The following is a 16037-nucleotide window of genomic DNA, read 5'->3' on the forward strand; positions in this document are numbered from 1 at the left end:
GCCTGTCCAGGCTGAACCCTCAGAGCCAGCTCATTGTTATTCTATGATATATTTCTATTTTGTAGAGGTTTACACATTCACCTGGTTCGATCCCAGGCGGAGACGAATCCTGTGGGATTTCTGTCAGGAAGAGCATCTGGTGTAAAAATCTGCTGCATCAAACATGGAGCTACCTGCTGTGGTGACCCTTTGCAGCTCTTTCAGCACGTCTAATGAAGCCATGCACAACGTTCCCTTCATAATATGAAAACTGAGTAAGAGGACCTCAAAGTGCAGAGTGGTTAGTTTTTCCCAGCTTTTTTGAGCCTCTGGGAAAGTTCACAGTATGAATTCTGACTTAGAGATGCTCAGGTGGGAACTTGCCTCTGTACAGAGCCCCTGCAGGCTTAATGGTGACATCTTTAAAAGTTTATTATCATTATCAGTGGTTTGCTGTTATTTAGTGATGATGTGTTTTTCCCACTTGTCTCTCTTTAGTTGTGCAGATGGTTTAATGAGGTTTTTACCTGCTGCTCATCTGTGAGAGGATGAATGTTAAAAACTCTTTTTCAGCCAAACAAAATGTTTCAGACGATTCTGTTGCATCACTCCTAAAAGTGTCAAGTTTCTTGAGAACTTCATCTAACGATGTCAGTGTTTCACCGAAACTGCTCTGAATTCAAACATAAGTGGTCCTAATGAGCGCCATGACATCACAGCTGTGTAGATGTAAGATGTAAACATCGCTTTAAAGGAGGCTCTGAAACGAGGAGGGCACCACACCGATTCATCTGCCTCCACCTCGTCCTGTCTCAGCTCCTCCATCGCACTGACCCTCTTGCATGTCCTTCTTCACTGCATCCAAGAATCTTGTCTGAGGTCTTCTTCTCCTCCTGCCTGGCAGCTCCATCTTCATCCTCCTTTGTCCATCATATCCACCCTCCCTCTGCACATGTCCAAACCCTCTCAGCCTCTCTGAGCTGTCCCTGTGATGGACTCATTTCTGATCCATGCTGCTCGGTGAACAGCTCACCACCATCTTTAAACCTTCCTTTTCACTCTTGTTCCTCTCCTTCTGTCACAAATAACCGCTGACACTTTTGTCGAGTTTTCTTTCACTTTTAGAAATCTGGTACAAAGCAAAGACAGCACGTCTCTCCTGTCTGAGCTCAGCTGCTCTGTCTGTAAAACAGAGAATATGTGTTTTTAAAGCCTCAGTTTGGTGCATCAGCTCCATTATATACCACAGGGGAGCCTCTGCTGTTGTCCCCAGACTCTGGAGTAGTCCAACAACTTACTCAAAGCAGGTGAAAACAGGTTTTTAGGAACTATTTTAAAATGACAGAGATGAAATGTGGTTTTAGTCCTTTGTGGATGTTTGCTTGAGGATGGCTGGGAGTCAGACATGTCAGGATTAATTGACTATTAAGGGTAACTTTCCACACCTGTGACAGCTTTCATTATAAATGGTGCTTCTGTGTAAATAGTCAGTGGCTGCTGAGCCAGGAGACAAGAAAAGAGCTTCACGAGATGAACTGTAAAAATCAAGAGAAAGAGTGTGAAAAGTAGAGTTCAGTGTCTGACGAAGGAGTGGAGGATGAGTAGTCCTGCTGACACCAAACCAGAGTCAGAGTAAACACAGTCAGACGACAGAGTACTGATGTTTCTGCCAGAACGCAAAGAAAACCTCTCAGGCTCCTTCAGGTGAAACAGATTTCACAGCACGAAAGCAGCGAGATGGTTTCAAGACCCGCACAAGACGAGCCTCCGAAACTTCTGCACCAAAGTGACAAGACCAGAACTGAACTTTAGGGCCAAACTGTAAAAAATGAGATGAGTCAGCACAGCCTGGAACAAAGCAGGGAGGTGCAGCATGTTATCAGAAACTACCGATGGACGAGTCGCAGTCCTCGGCCTGAAAGCTGCACGTAGCGGTGACACTGATCCAAAGCACACGGCCGAGTCGATCCTTCACACTCGCTGGAGAGACTCTGGGGCGAAGTCAAACATGCAAGTCATGCAACACAACCCAGGACCATCCAGGACCTGCAGGTGAGTTCTACCGCCTGAGAAAGTGACCCACAACTATCGCAAAAACCTTTAAAGGAGGGTCGTCTCATTATGTATTGCTACAGTCAGGTCCATAGTTTGGTGTCCAAAAACAGTTTTTATAGTCTTGCCTCTGAACACCATCGCAGTCAGCTGACCTCTAACAGTGACTTCACACAACAAAGCAGAAAAAAGCCGAGTCATCATTTTAAAGGCAACTTTTTATTTATTTATTGGCAAACAATTTGAATTAGGTTGTAGCAACGCATCTATGTACACCCTCAGTACAGTGACAACGTCAGAAAGCCTAAAGAAACACACACTCTGTAATACAGCTCGAATATACGATCGTTTATATGAACACGGGTCTTTTTTTTTTCAGTTTCAAACATATTTTCACTTACTTTCAGTTTTTGGTTTGGGAGACATCAAAAAGGACTAAACTGAAACAATACAATCACATCCAGAGCTTAAAATCAACAAACATTTATAAAAAAAGGAAAATAAACATGCAGGTTTGTAGTGCAGACCTTTTTTTGTCTGTGAATTCCTGTTAAAGACGGAAACGAGGAGCAGATACAAAAAGAGAGTTGTTATACAGCAATTACTAAAAAAACCTACACCAAGTCTTTTTTTATATATTTGTATTAATCGATGTGCAAAAGAAGCTCATTCAGATCCTACATTAAATACATTTATTATGTGAATGCTACCGTGGTGTTCTTACAGGGAGGAGGCGCCGCCGGCCGCCGCAGTGCAGCGCCTCAGCTTGTCAAAATAAAAGCATAAAAGCCTCCCGTCATGTCGTCCCTCCCGTCAAACAAACCCTACTGAGTGTCTTCGTGACCTCGCGCCGTTGTGCTTACGGGGTCGTGAATGAAGACAGACGATATGAACGGCGAGTGTTTTTCAGCGTTAGTGTCAGGAGAAATATTGCACATGGAAAATTACTGTAAATGCTAACAGCTCGATGAGGATCACAGTAATTTTGAGCCCGATTGTCAGCCGATGGTTGGCCAGCGGCAGGGCGGCGCGCGCTGAGCTTCGGCTGACAGGAAACAAAGTCGGAGCTACAAACACAAACTAAACTAGGTTTCAAACAACAAAAAAAACGATTCAAAATGAGTTTAAACAGGAAAAAATGAAATTTCTCAGACTCTAATCTTTTAGCTTTCACATCTGCTGATGCACTGATAAGCTTTGACTCCTTCAGGCTACACCCTGACCTCCGCCTGCCTGGTTTCAAGTTTGATACGTGTGTAGTGTCACGGAGGAAAAACCAATCGGTTAATCAATCACGCATCATCGAGACATCGTTTAAAAACTTCATAATCACTAGTCGGTTTGTGTCACCCTTTCAAAATAAGAGAACTCAGCCTGTGCGGGGCCAACAGAAGAAGGGAGGAAAATCCGATCAGATTTTTTTTGACGGAGACACAGGATATTCTCTGGTTTTCGGAGCTACTGACTGACCAAAGTGAAGAAGGTGCTCGACTACGACAGAGAGAAAGAGAGGGGGGTGGGGGAGAAGAGGCGCTGCTGCTCGAGAGGGTGGAGGCGGAGTTTCTGGTCATCCGCCTTTCTTCTCTCACAGCACCCGAGGACGTCCCCGCTCTCCCTCCCTAGCAGCGGCCGAAGGTCTCCTGCGAGGCGTAGACCATGTAGAGGAAGCCGTCCTCGTCTCTCTCCTGCTCGTAGATCTCAGAGATGGGCGTAGACACCGACACCATGCTGTGCTGGTTGACCAGCAGGAAGAAGGCCTGCGTGGGGTTCAGCTGCAGCCGGCGCCTGGAGGAGGGAGAAAGGAGCATTATGGTGCTGCTGCTACCAAGATCGCCAACACTCTCTATCACGCGGGATAAACTCCGTTTGTTAAGACAGAGGTACAACAGACGAATCAGGTCATAGATTTATAAAAAAAGGAAAAAGTTTCACAAAACTGTAAAAAACCAGTCAGACTTTAAAGGAAACATCAACAGTCAGCTCAGCTTTTCAAGGCTGAATTATGAGCGTTAACAGTGAAGTGGAAAATTCATCCACCCATCACTTCACTGTTTAAGGTCAAGCTGGAGATAAAATCAGTTATCTGAACTCCTGCAACTGACATATCCTTCAGCCCTGCAGTGGGTCACAGAGGTGTAACCAGTGGGTGTGGGTTCACCTCTGCAGTAGGAATAGAAGTGAAACTGGGAGATGAAATGATCACTGTGGGTTTTCTAACACATGACTGTTTTTTTTCCAGCTGTGGCAGCGCCTCCTCCTGCTGCAGTTTCATAGAGACTGAGGGTTCAGAGGGTCGTACTACGGAGCGCGGTTAATGGCTCGGTGAGCGATGCCGAGGTCAGAGATTTCTGTTTCATGAAAGTGGCTCTCCTTTTACCTGGCTAAATCACCATGGTAACTGATGCTGAGCACACCACCTGGTCAGCCGCAGGTTGTGTTTGGGTTCCTGACATGATGTACGAGGCATCACAGTGTAAAACGTGTAAATGTTGTCCTCTATCACATCGGGACTATTGTTACATATTCCATATGTACGGAGCGTGACCCGTACATGTGACCCGTACATGTGAAGATAAAATAAGAATGAAATAATGTCTATAAAGGAAACTCCATCAAACTCCAGGCTGAAGAGTTTTAAAAACAGAAACAATAAGTCTCATTCTGGCCTCTGAATGACACGACCACAGCTGCCGGGCACACACTTTAAACCCCGCCTTCCTCTCCCATCCGCTAAGCTCAAAATAAAGAGAGCCTAAAATCACTTAGAATTGATTGAGAAGTCGATCACGTGAGTCCTGAGCAGGTCCGGGATGAGCGAGCGCATTTTTCTAAAGGTCTTACATCGGCCGCCCGTCTCTCTGTGTATTGATTTTAATATCCTTTTATGTTCGTTTAGAGCTTTTAATCAACAAGCAGCAGCCGATTCACCGTAAAGGCTGAACCACAGATCACTTTCACCATCGATTCATCCGCTGATTATTTTTAAGATTTACTTTTGTTCATAAAAGTCACCAGTTATTGAATTATTAGTCAAACTTGCTGGTTATCATTTCCAAGACTCTTTAATCAAACAAACAGAATAACCTGCAAAGACTCAGTCTGCATCAGGAGCAGCTTCACACATCTGAGCTGCAGGTAATCAGCTGTTATCTCTCATCTGTGGCTTCTGGCTCTTTGATGAACCCATCTGACTGTTCTGCTCGGTCCTTTGCACAGCTTCACATCACACTGGAAGTGTTTCCCCAGCAGAGCTTTTAGGCTGCAGACTCTTATTTTGAAAATCAACAGGCTATATGCTGTTCCTGTGTTGGACCTGTCATCATCTGCGGGGCTTCGGGCAGCACAACGTTACAGCGAAATGAAGAGCCGTTGTTTCCTGAGCAGAGTCTCAGACGAGGTCATCTGTTTAGTTTTTGTGTATTTATTTATATTTACTATTTATACCAAAGCTAGGACCTCCCCGCTGCACCAAACCCCTACAGCGCCCCCCGTGGGTGGTGGGCCCACAGGGGTGCACCAAGTCTTCTTTAGGCTACACCCAGCTGTGGCTCGAGGGTGAGATCCTGGTGACCTTGTCCTGGGTGGAGTACACTGCACCCTTGACAGGAGCTTTGTCTCACACCGAGGCTGAAACACAAACGTGTGCTTAGTGTCCAGCACTGTTAACTGAATCCTGCTTCATTAGAAACTCTGACGGAGCTTTCGCTTTTTCTAAACACTGAGGATGTTGAATCCAGGAACACGTCTGCATTATTATTTTTCACCTCCCTCCTCTTTCATTTTCCACCCTCAGCCAACGCTTTCATCTTGTACAAACTCCAGCACGCTGACCATCTGTAAATCCACTGATGCACGACGGACCTACAGCTAATTAACTCTTATGGCTGATTCGCATTTAAAAAAAAAAATAAGTACCATCTTATTTCTGCCTCCTCAGCATTTGGATGATAATTATCACCAGTGGCCTCACAAACCACAGACATATTATAGTTTATTATATGTCTTTACTGCTGGACTGTAAAAATTTTAATTTATTGGCCCGTTATTCTGTGGCTGGATGCAAGGTGAGCCTCTCCTCCTCATCAGGCAAACCGAACTGTGCCACATCCACCGACTTGAAACTGCAGTAAATGTATTTTAAAGACTACAGACTACAATGCACGCTCACTGACAGCTGCACACACACACACACACACACACACACACACACACACACACACACACACACAGATGCACACATGCCAGCTAATAACCTGCAGTGCTGGTGCAGCTCTGCTTACCTGATGATTTTGACCAGCTCGCTCATGTTGACGTGGTCCGGTACCAGGAACTTGGTCTTGTCCAAAACGGGCAGCTGTTTCTCTCCCTTATACCGTTCAATGATCACCTGCAGGCACAAAGCACACAGACGAGTGTCACTAAGACAAAGACTCTGCCCTACAAACATAGACTGTATACAAAAGATGCACACAGCCACCATGAAGTTTGTGGTTGGTTTAACTTCTGCTCTGTAGGCTTGATTTTAGCATTTTAGCTGATGCCATGTTCTTTAAAACTACAAGTGGCCATATTTGAACTGAACCTCAGACTTCTTGGATGATTTGTTGGAGCGATTACCCGCACAGCCATGAGTGTGAGCGTCTCGGACATTTTAACATGTTCTTTCTAATGGCCAGCAGAGGGCGACTCCCCTGTTTGCAAAAAGTCTGATTGTATAAAAGTCTATGAGGGAAAACATCCCTGAGCTTCCTCTCTCTGTGACCTCAGTAAACTGTCTCGGTGAGTTCGTGTGTCGCGCTTGCTAGCCTCAAGTCTGTCAAAATAAAACACGATGTTTTGTAAACAACAGTTGCACTTTGCTTCCAGACAGTTAAGATGGAAAACACTCTGCTTTGAAGTTTCTGAAATAGGACTCAACAACAGGTGAGATGATGTTAATGATGCCCATCTTTTATGTACAGTCTGTGGTTGAAACCTGATTTTCTGGCTTTTTTCCTGCTGTATGGAAATATAACAGCACACAAATGTGTAACTACACAGGGAGTCAGTGAGCTGTAAGACTTTGAGGTAATTATTTAAAGTCACATCTGAAATTTTAGCTCACAAAGACAAAATTAACAAAACTCTATGTTAGATTAAAACCTGTTCTGGGAAATATGATCTAGAGCTTTATATATAATCTCTGACTGGAAGACATTCTTAGTACAAGGTCAACTGTGGACCAAAGCATCACATCGATCCCTCTGAACTGGAGACTGGTTTGATTTGCTGCTTTCAGACACTCCAACCTCTGCTTCCTGCACTCTGGTAACCTCCGGTTCATCCCAGTGGAATCATCTTTATTCCCACTAACAAAGCTCAGTGAAGTGTGGTGTGATTAGGTGTGAAGCAGCTTACGGGGATCTTGTTGGGGTGCTGCTCACGGATCTGCTGGACCTCTTTGCACCGGTCAGCTGTGGACAAAAGACACAAATGGTCACAAAAACAGAAAGTTCATTTCTTGTTCGGTCGAAAGAGGAACCATCCTCGTTCTTATTTTGAAAGTCCAGCCAATGACAACCAGCTAACTCTGACTTCATGTCTGCTTCCCTACAGTGAGGCTGGACAGGTGGATGATGTCTCGAGTCCTGTAATCAGACAGACTCCAGCTCCACCCGCTGGTGACAGGAGCCATCCGTCACCTCTGTAGGGTCAGTTTAACCAGAACCTGCTTAATGTGCTGCTGCGCTGAGCTCACCAAGGATGCTGTGGCCATGATGGTGACTTCACCAGTGGGGCAGCTGGTTACCGCTCAGTATGAGCTTTTATGAAGGGCGATCGTGGCCGTTCGTCTTGTAATCGGAAGGTTGCCGGTTCGAGCCCCAGCTCCGACAGTCTTGGTCGTTGTGTCCTTGGGCAAGACGCTTCACCCGTTGCCTACTGGTGGTGGTCAGAGGGCCCGGTGGCGCCAGTGTCCGGCAGCCTCGCCTCTGTCAGTGCGCCCCAGGGCAGCTGTGGCTATTGTAACGTTTCATTTCTGGTGTGATGTGTGATTGCATACAGAGATCACGGAGCTGTTTAGTGCAGTGCAGAGATCCATTCACCCACACAGCTGCAACAATTAGTCAGTGAACTACACAGTCAACTGACTGAATGATCATTTTAGTCACTTTTCAGCTAAAGATTGGTTAAAGCTTCTTAAAAGTGATGAAAAAAAATGACATGATAGTAAACTAGGTGTAGTCAGAGAGGATCTGTTTAACGACGTGGCTAATTAACATCAGTCTCTTTGTGTATTTCCCCCTCTTCTTCCACACTAAGTCTTTTCTCTTTTCGAGGCAGAGCTCTGAAGTTTGCATCTCTTCACAGCTTTGCATATCATTATTATGTTAAACGTCTCCTTTAATCCTCCGCAGGCTTCCTTTCAGTACCCATTTAAGCTTTGCAATGTTTTTTTCTTTTTTCTTTTTACTGCCTCACTATCTAATTTTACAGCATGCTGCCCTCTCTGAACCTCCTACTGGCCTATTTCAGAAAAACTGCTTTTCCTTTTTCAAATACTGGTCGGGTTCAAAGCTCAGGTGGCTCAGAGCAGCAGCAGCTGAGTGTGAATGGCTCCTTTGTTTCAGTGTGGAGGTGTTTATTGGGAGCCAGCTACAGTCCTGCTCCAGGTTCTGCAAGAACACCTGTCTTCAGTTTGAATCTAAATATTCAGAAATATTCGTCCTCACTGGGCTCCTGGAGAGAGTCACACCTCCCACTTCTAAGATCAGGCTTCACATTTTCCTTTCTGATAAGCTTTATGAGGTTAGGGCTGGAGCAGGTGACCCTGAACCATCTGTCTGCTCGTCACAGCCTTGATTATACTTTTCACATCCACGAGGACACAAGTGAAAGAAATTTTGCTATCAGACGGTGATTGTTGATTTTTTTTGTGATCGTGAAGACTTGTCCACAGAGAATTTGCATTACAATGCACCAACTACCATGCACCCCAGGCAGCGGCACAACAGGAATGATTACTCAGCCGTTGTGCTTCCAGCCGTCTGTGTCGGCAACTGAATACAACCAAGGCTGAAGTCTGTCTTTATTAATCACGTCTTCTTCTTTCTTCGTCTACCATCAAATTTCAGGAAGAAGATGCTGAAACAATGATCCATCCTTTTTTTTATGGCTAGCAGAGGGCGACTAATCTGGTTGGAGATTTGAAGAGGTTCATGGGAAAACGGCCCCTCAGTAAACTCTTTCCTGTTGATAGGCTCAATCCAAACAAGATGGCGACGGGGCACACGCTCAGCTCAGGGCTTCATAACAGGATTTATGATGGTGCAGTCGCTACGCCCGTCTTCACTAATGTTTACACTGAAATCTTAGTCGTCCGAGAGCGACTTTTTAATGAAGCGTTTAAATATTTGCTGTGTGAGTCTTTTGAAAACATTGTTGTATCTGCTGCAATAAACAGACGACTGGCTGTTTTCTCTTCTGTGGTTTGTTTTGCCCTCCTTCAAAAGGTGGAGGCAGATGGCTGCTTGTCCCTGACAATGGCATCTTCCCATTAAATGGGTGTTCATTCTCCCCACCGTCGTCAAGTGCAGTTCACAGGAGATCATCTGATTGTTGGGGTTCTGGGGGTGTTTACCCTAACATGAACTGGTGCTATATGAATAAAAGTGAACTGGAAAGCGTATTATAGTAACTCCAAGTGTGGTAAACATGTCCCCTGTTGTGTAACTCGTCTGTAATGTGTGTCAGTGTGACACAATGCAAACAGCTGCTAAACAAACAGCACGCACAGGTCTACAAGAGCGGCTGAAAGCAGGTTATAAGCACAGAGCAGAAGGCGGTGAATGCAGCGTTTCTTGCATCTCTGCTGCTTCTCTGTAAATGGAAAGATTATGCAACGAGCCCGACTCCGGGCTCCTCCCTGCCCGGCTCTGGGGGGCTGTCTCTCGACCTCATATTTCAACATAAATCGCTGAACACGTGTATTGGGATAATGTGTCAGCACATGTTGTTTTTCCTTTCAGCAAACACAGATCAGTGAGATGATCCGGCCGTGTAAACGGAGGCCTAGCTGGCTGCGAGCTAGCCGGACAGTGACCCAGATGGCCCTTTAACACCTCTCGGCCCGGAGGATGCTGCCTCACACAGTAAAAACGGGATTTTCACCTTTGATTCGCCACTAAAAGAAATACTCTGTTAGCCTACCTACCCTGGCTCCCGGACACTTGTAGCAGTTACAGTAACCCAGCACCGACACCGTTTGTCTGCACTCTAAATACAAAGAGCTGAGCTAGGCGGCTAACGGGCTAGCAGCTCAGCGGCTGTTTGCAGGCACTTAAGCCAGGTAAATAACACCTTCCCCGGGGCTTTCTTACCAAATGTCCTCCTTTGTTTGAAGGGTCTGTCGGACGGCATCTCGGTCCCGGTTATTAATCTGTTATACACTAATGAATAACGCAATCGTTACAGCAAGCAGCGCAGGTCCGTCTCTTCGGTTCGAGTCTCTGGTTCGTCTGAAGCCAAAACAGCTCCGGACAAACAAAGACAGTAAACCGAGCCTCTGACGTCACCCGCTGCATTTAAAGGGGCCGTGCATCGATCCCTGAACCCAGAGAGCAGCTTTACATTCACGTTAACAGAAGTGCAAAGTTTAACCAGTTATACACCCAAGCCCGTGATTCACACGGTGATTCAGAGTTTAACAGACACAGCAGCGTCTTCATTTTGTACTGAGAGGAAATGATGAAAGGTTCGTGAATCAGCTGTAATGTCAGGCTGTGTTTTGCTTCAGCAGGGGCGTTCCTAGGTTTGTTTTAAATGAACTGGTACAAGGTGGGGGATGGGGTGTCCCAGTGAACTCTGATGGTTTTGTTTGTGTTCATAGACATTTTCTCTGTACTTTTCATCAGCTGTGTTGATTTTATCCATTTTTCTCCTTCTATGATCATTTTGTGTATCATCTTCCATGTTTTGATTATGAATATTTTGTGTTCATTTGCTGTTATTTTTGGATGTTTTTACTTTGTTTGTACTTTCTGCCTTTGTTGACTGTTTATAAAGACAGGAAGGCAAAACTGAGTGTTATTGGGAGAATTAACGAGATATGAGCTGTAGTGGAATGTAATACGAGTACTTTACTAAAGTTTTAATGTAAAACCCCAATTTAAAAAAAATTAAATTGAATAAAATGTAAATTTGAAATAACGAATGCAATCATTTGCAGATCTCATAAACTCATATTTTATTCGCCCATGGGAGATGGGCAATGAAAGGCTGGAAAAGTGAGCAGTGCTAAAAACACAGCTGGAGGAACATTTAGCATGTCTGTGATTCACTGGCAACAGATAAGTAATATGTTTGGGAATACAAATAAAAACTGTGGAACATTTTCAGAATGTTGTTTCTAATTTAAACACTGAATATCTCCTGATCTACAATAAATGATATCCCCGAATGATTCTGAGAATCTGGAGAAATCTTTTTGTGTAAGGAACAAGCCTCAGAACATTTTCTCAATTAAACCATCTGACATGTTTTCTATGTTCTATTGTACAGAAAAATGGGTTTATTAGATCTGCAAATGATTGCATTTTACAGTTTCCCAGATTTTCTGGAACTGAGGTCACGGTTGAAGTAAAAATATTTGTATTATGTTGCTTTTGACTTTTCTTCTGTTATATTTTAGACGCAAATATTTTACTTTGTACTGTGTACAGAACTCCCAGCAGTGTGTAAGAAACGAATCTTGCAGCTGAAGATGATTTTTAAGCGATGCACAAAAGAATGAAACGACCATGAAATGTGAAAATGATTGCTTTTAGCAGACGCATCAGCTGAAACCTACCAGCTGACTCTGCAGTTCTTCTCTGCAGTGATCTGTCAGAGACACTATGACTGAAACATGGCCCTCAGAGTCCTGAAATCAAATCTTTGGCAGAACTACAGCAGCAGACTTTTAACTTCCAGACGTTGAAAAAAAGCTTTTTTAAACTCTCGTTTTGAGGTGCATCAAAGCATTTTTAAACCAGATGTAATTACTGACTCTACACATGCAGTCATGTCCTGTTATTTTCAATAATGAGTCAAAATTAGTGTCCCTCCTACGTCGTAACCCTAACATCAAGCATCATTCAGCAGCTGCTTTTCTGCTGGGTTGTTTTTGGATGTTTTTCCTTGAGGTGACATGCTGACCTCTTTTTATCTCCTGAATGTGTAACCAAGCAACTGGATGATAGTTCAAGTAGTTTTATCTGCTTCCTCCTTTTTACCAGAACACTCAAGTTAAGCACTCTTAGCCGCTGATAGATGCATGAGTCTCTTATTAAACAAGAAAAAAACAAAAAACAACAACAACAACAAAAACCAGTAACAAGACAAAGACACGGGACCGTTTTCAATTTTTGTATTTCAGAATTGTTACAAATGAACAGAAACTTGACGCGAGAGCAGGGACGTGTTTGTAGTGTCGCTCTCTGCTCACAGGTGAAATACTGCTCCTTAACATTTTTAACCATCAAAACAATAAATAACAATCTGCAGTTTTCCTTTAAGGTGGGCCAAATAAAACAAAGCACGTCCTTTGTTCTGCCTCGTATACTGGACCTCTGCAGACCAGCGTGCTCTGCTCCAGTCATATGTCTGCGACTTCACTGCTCACTCGTGTTTCGGCGTGCACGTCTGGCTGCTTGCTACACATGAAATAAACAGTGACATGAGGTACGCGCACGCGCGCGCACACACACACACACACACACACACACACACACACACGCGCGCGCGCGCACACACACACACACACACACACACAGAGGAGTTGGAATGCTAAAACATGGGAAAAAAACAACCCAAAAAACCTCCTGCAGGCTGACTGACCGTCCTCGGGGTCACACATCTCCACCTTCACATCCTGACCTTACAACATTACTTCCCGTGAAAAAGCTTCTGCTAAACACAATTTTTGATTTAACGAGAAAAAGAAAATGGGCCGTTTAAATGAGAGTGATAAAGAGAGCGAACAGCCAGATGTCAGCTCCTTCATCTTCAATCTGATGGATTCTGGATGACGATGAGGAAAAAGTCTTTATCTGTGAAGAAAAAGGCAAAAAAAAAAAAAAAACAACTTCAGGAACGAAACCATCTTAAATGTTCATATCCAGCCGTTTTGGCCAGGAAATAATCCGAATAATGGGCATTTTAATATTTCCCATCAGATGCTCTCACCTGGAGCGATCATGATCTCGTTCTTCTTGGAGCGCACGCGCATGAAGGTGAGGTCGTTCTGGGGGTCGATGTCTCGGATGGTGCTCCTGGCCTTCATCACCAGCTGGTGGATCAGCCCGGCATACTGCACCGTGCTCGAGTTGTCCAGAGTCGACTTGATGGGGATTCCTGAAGGGAAAACACCCAGTAACCACATCACACCTTATTTTACTGGTTCTCTGCTGCTGAAACTGAAGCGTGACAGTAAAATAGATTTCAATTACTCAAAAAAAAAAAAAAAAAGTAATTAAAAATGGGACGAAGAAGGAAAATAGTTTTGTCTTCAGTAGCATTTTGTCCTGTCAGGTTACAGCTAAATTATTTAAATTCACAATTTGATGGGATTCCAGCTTTATTATGTACCAAGGAAAATGTAAGTGTGGTACATTAAAGGAACAGGGCTCAATGAAACCCAGCAGACCAAAACAAAAACATCAATAACAAATACATTTAACAGAGTGAAAAAAGCACATGTGAAAGTTTATATATGAAACAAGCATTCCTGATTTTTATGGAATTATCACAGCTTGAAGGATTGTTTTCCACGAATGACAGTTATGTTTTCTTTATAAACTAAATGTTGTTTAACTTGTTATTGATCAGGTAGTGAAACAATGATCAATATGTGGAAGATTTTTTTTGTATTTAATTAGAGAAAAGATTTAAGTCATTCGTAAACATGAGTGAATGCTGCTGTAGCACTAAGGATGCTTTGTTTCTTTCCTCACTTCTGTTTTCATGTGTTTGTATAAACTGATCACGAATCGCCTTCCTACACATGGCAGTGTGCGGCGTTTTAGCTTACAGCTGTGAGATTGCTCCTTTTTTATCTCTACAGCCTACATGTGTTTGCTCAGCACCACCCAGTCATGTGACAGCACAACAACAAAACACAATGAGGCAGAGAGGAGGAGGAAGAGGAGGAGCAGGAGGACTGTGTTTGTAAAGGGATGTCTACTTTTTGAGGAAACACACTGAAAGTAAAGCATCAAGTATCACGATCTGACACTGACACTGGTACCGATATTATCAATATTATGATCGATCCAGCCGGGTTTTCAGCGTTCCAGGGTCAGTCGGCTGTTTCAGGAGTAACAGGAGGGGAGGAGCCAGAGATAACACCTGCAGGGAGCAGGTTAGACAGGCTCACAGGGTCTGTTACCATGGTAAACGATTAGGGAAGGGTCACAGTGTCTGTTATCATGGTAACCGACTATCGGGAAAAATAAACCCTAAAATTTGCCTCAGTTTGAACAAACCCGGAGTTTATTAAACATGTGTTCTGGATCAGACCCCGGAGGACTTATAGCTGCAAAACACACAGTGGCAGTCATAATTAGAAACACGCAAAGAGCGGAAAGGTCTATAAAAGAGGAGGGAAAACGACATCATTGTCGTCTCACCCTCTGAATTGGCGACGATGATTCCCTGAACTCCTTTCTGGCCCTGAATCCTCTTCAGAGTTTCTTCTACTTCAGCCTGAGGGACGGAGACAACAGTGAGAACTCAGTCATTTCATGTGAGCTGATAAACGGATTTAAATCATTTAACACCGCAACAAACACAGAATTCAAATAATCTCCCAGTGAGCGCGTTTAAAGGTAACACAAAGGGGGAAAAGGTTACAAATAAAGCTGCAGTCGTCTGCTGAACTGACAACGCCCGACTAGCAAAAGCAAGCTAGCTTTAGTTAGCAATTTATTAAATTCCGTCCTGTGTAAATTACAGTGTGATGGCCAAATATGTAAACGGTTTCAATAGATACTTATCAAACTGTCCTCTTATCCTACCATTTTCGTTTTTTGTGTACAAATTCGTGCCAAAAAACCCTCTCAAAGCTCTGTAAACTAGCAGCCAGCACTCCGGTTTTGTTGACGGCAGGCGAAGAAGAAGAACCTCCGGGGCAACTGCTACGTTTACTGTCCAAACCGAAGAGTCGGACTTCTCATACATATGTTTCACCGGCTCTTTTATTCCTTTTCGCCTTGATAAATTCCAATTTTAAGTCCTGGTTTTTCTTTGTCATATAAAAATAACATTAAACAAGTGGGACGGTCTGCATCGTTACCATAAAAAAATCACACTGTTTAGTCACTTCGGTTAAAAACATAACATGGGATTTCAAAGATCCGGGGTTTCCCAGGTCAGATAAAGCCGTAAAGTCACGCGGTTCTCATGATATAGAACATCAATTCAAATCTTCTGTAAGCATAACTCTGGTTAAGAAATACAGACAAGATAAAGCCTCTAAATCAAAATCATAATATATCATAATACAATAAAACAACAGAATACCTGTGATAATAAACTAACGAAACTAAAACGCATTCACAGTGCAGAAATTGTCCCGCGTGAGTGACATGTTACTAATTTATTTCTAATTAATTAACTAATAGTTAACCGTACTGTAGTTCAGTGGTAAAAGAGGCGAAACATTGGTTATAGAATTGTACTGTACTCATATTTTTTTTCTCACTTATTTTCATTAATTTAATCTCAGAGCGTCAGATTCGGTAAAGTTTAAACAGCAGATGATTACGTTTAATAAATAAATAATAAACATTAATAATATAGCATATTTACTGCATATACAGTATTTTAGAAAGCTTTATAAACATGGGCTTAAAATGTATTAACTGATAAAGTAAAACTTGCACTTTAGTTTTTAATGTGGTAAAAATTACATATTCTTATCCCTTTAAAATGTCGTGCAGTTCAACAAAAAAGCATAATCTAGTAGGAAAACTCTGGACATTTTTATTCCG

At 43.3% G+C, this 16037-nt stretch overlaps 2 protein-coding genes and 1 long non-coding RNA gene across 3 annotated transcripts; 1 reads left to right on the plus strand and 2 right to left on the minus strand.

Annotated features, from left to right (window-relative positions):
* The first annotated feature begins 1382 nt into the window (after positions 1 to 1382).
* Positions 1383 to 10322, plus strand: LOC102076840 (uncharacterized). Its single transcript, XR_269270.4, has 3 exons — positions 1383 to 2031; positions 6898 to 6954; positions 9144 to 10322. It is a non-coding gene; the product is annotated as an uncharacterized LOC102076840 (long non-coding RNA).
* Positions 2235 to 10568, minus strand: map1lc3a (microtubule-associated protein 1 light chain 3 alpha). Its single transcript, XM_019356796.2, has 4 exons — positions 10389 to 10568; positions 7429 to 7484; positions 6312 to 6418; positions 2235 to 3816 (listed from the first exon to the last, which is right to left on the minus strand). Exons 1-4 carry the CDS (start codon positions 10426 to 10428, stop codon positions 3651 to 3653), a joined length of 369 nt encoding a protein of 122 aa, XP_019212341.1. The 5' UTR covers positions 10429 to 10568; the 3' UTR covers positions 2235 to 3650.
* A 2335-nt stretch (positions 10569 to 12903) lies between these two features.
* Positions 12904 to 15212, minus strand: dynlrb1 (dynein, light chain, roadblock-type 1). The gene is made up of 4 exons (XM_003456228.5): positions 15063 to 15212; positions 14676 to 14751; positions 13234 to 13401; positions 12904 to 13097 (listed from the first exon to the last, which is right to left on the minus strand). Exons 1-4 carry the CDS (start codon positions 15063 to 15065, stop codon positions 13054 to 13056), a joined length of 291 nt encoding a protein of 96 aa, XP_003456276.1. The 5' UTR covers positions 15066 to 15212; the 3' UTR covers positions 12904 to 13053.
* Positions 15213 to 16037: the final 825 nt, after the last annotated feature.

Source organism: Oreochromis niloticus, linkage group LG5 (genome assembly GCF_001858045.2).
Source record: "Oreochromis niloticus isolate F11D_XX linkage group LG5, O_niloticus_UMD_NMBU, whole genome shotgun sequence".
NCBI lineage: Eukaryota > Metazoa > Chordata > Actinopteri > Cichliformes > Cichlidae > Oreochromis > Oreochromis niloticus.

Coding starts and splice junctions, on each gene's coding strand:
- map1lc3a (XM_019356796.2), bottom strand. CDS start 10,428: ATGCCGTCCGACAGACCCTTCAAACAAAGGAGGACATTTG. Junction 7,485..10,388: donor CAAACAAAGGAGGACATTTG/GTAAGAAAGCCC, acceptor TTTTGTCCACAG/CTGACCGGTGCAAAGAGGTC. Junction 3,817..6,311: donor GAGCTGGTCAAAATCATCAG/GTAAGCAGAGCT, acceptor TCCCTCCTCCAG/GCGCCGGCTGCAGCTGAACC.
- dynlrb1 (XM_003456228.5), bottom strand. Junction 13,402..14,675: donor CATCGTCGCCAATTCAGAGG/GTGAGACGACAA, acceptor TTTTCCCTTCAG/GAATCCCCATCAAGTCGACT. Junction 13,098..13,233: donor CGAGATCATGATCGCTCCAG/GTGAGAGCATCT, acceptor TTTTCTTCACAG/ATAAAGACTTTTTCCTCATC.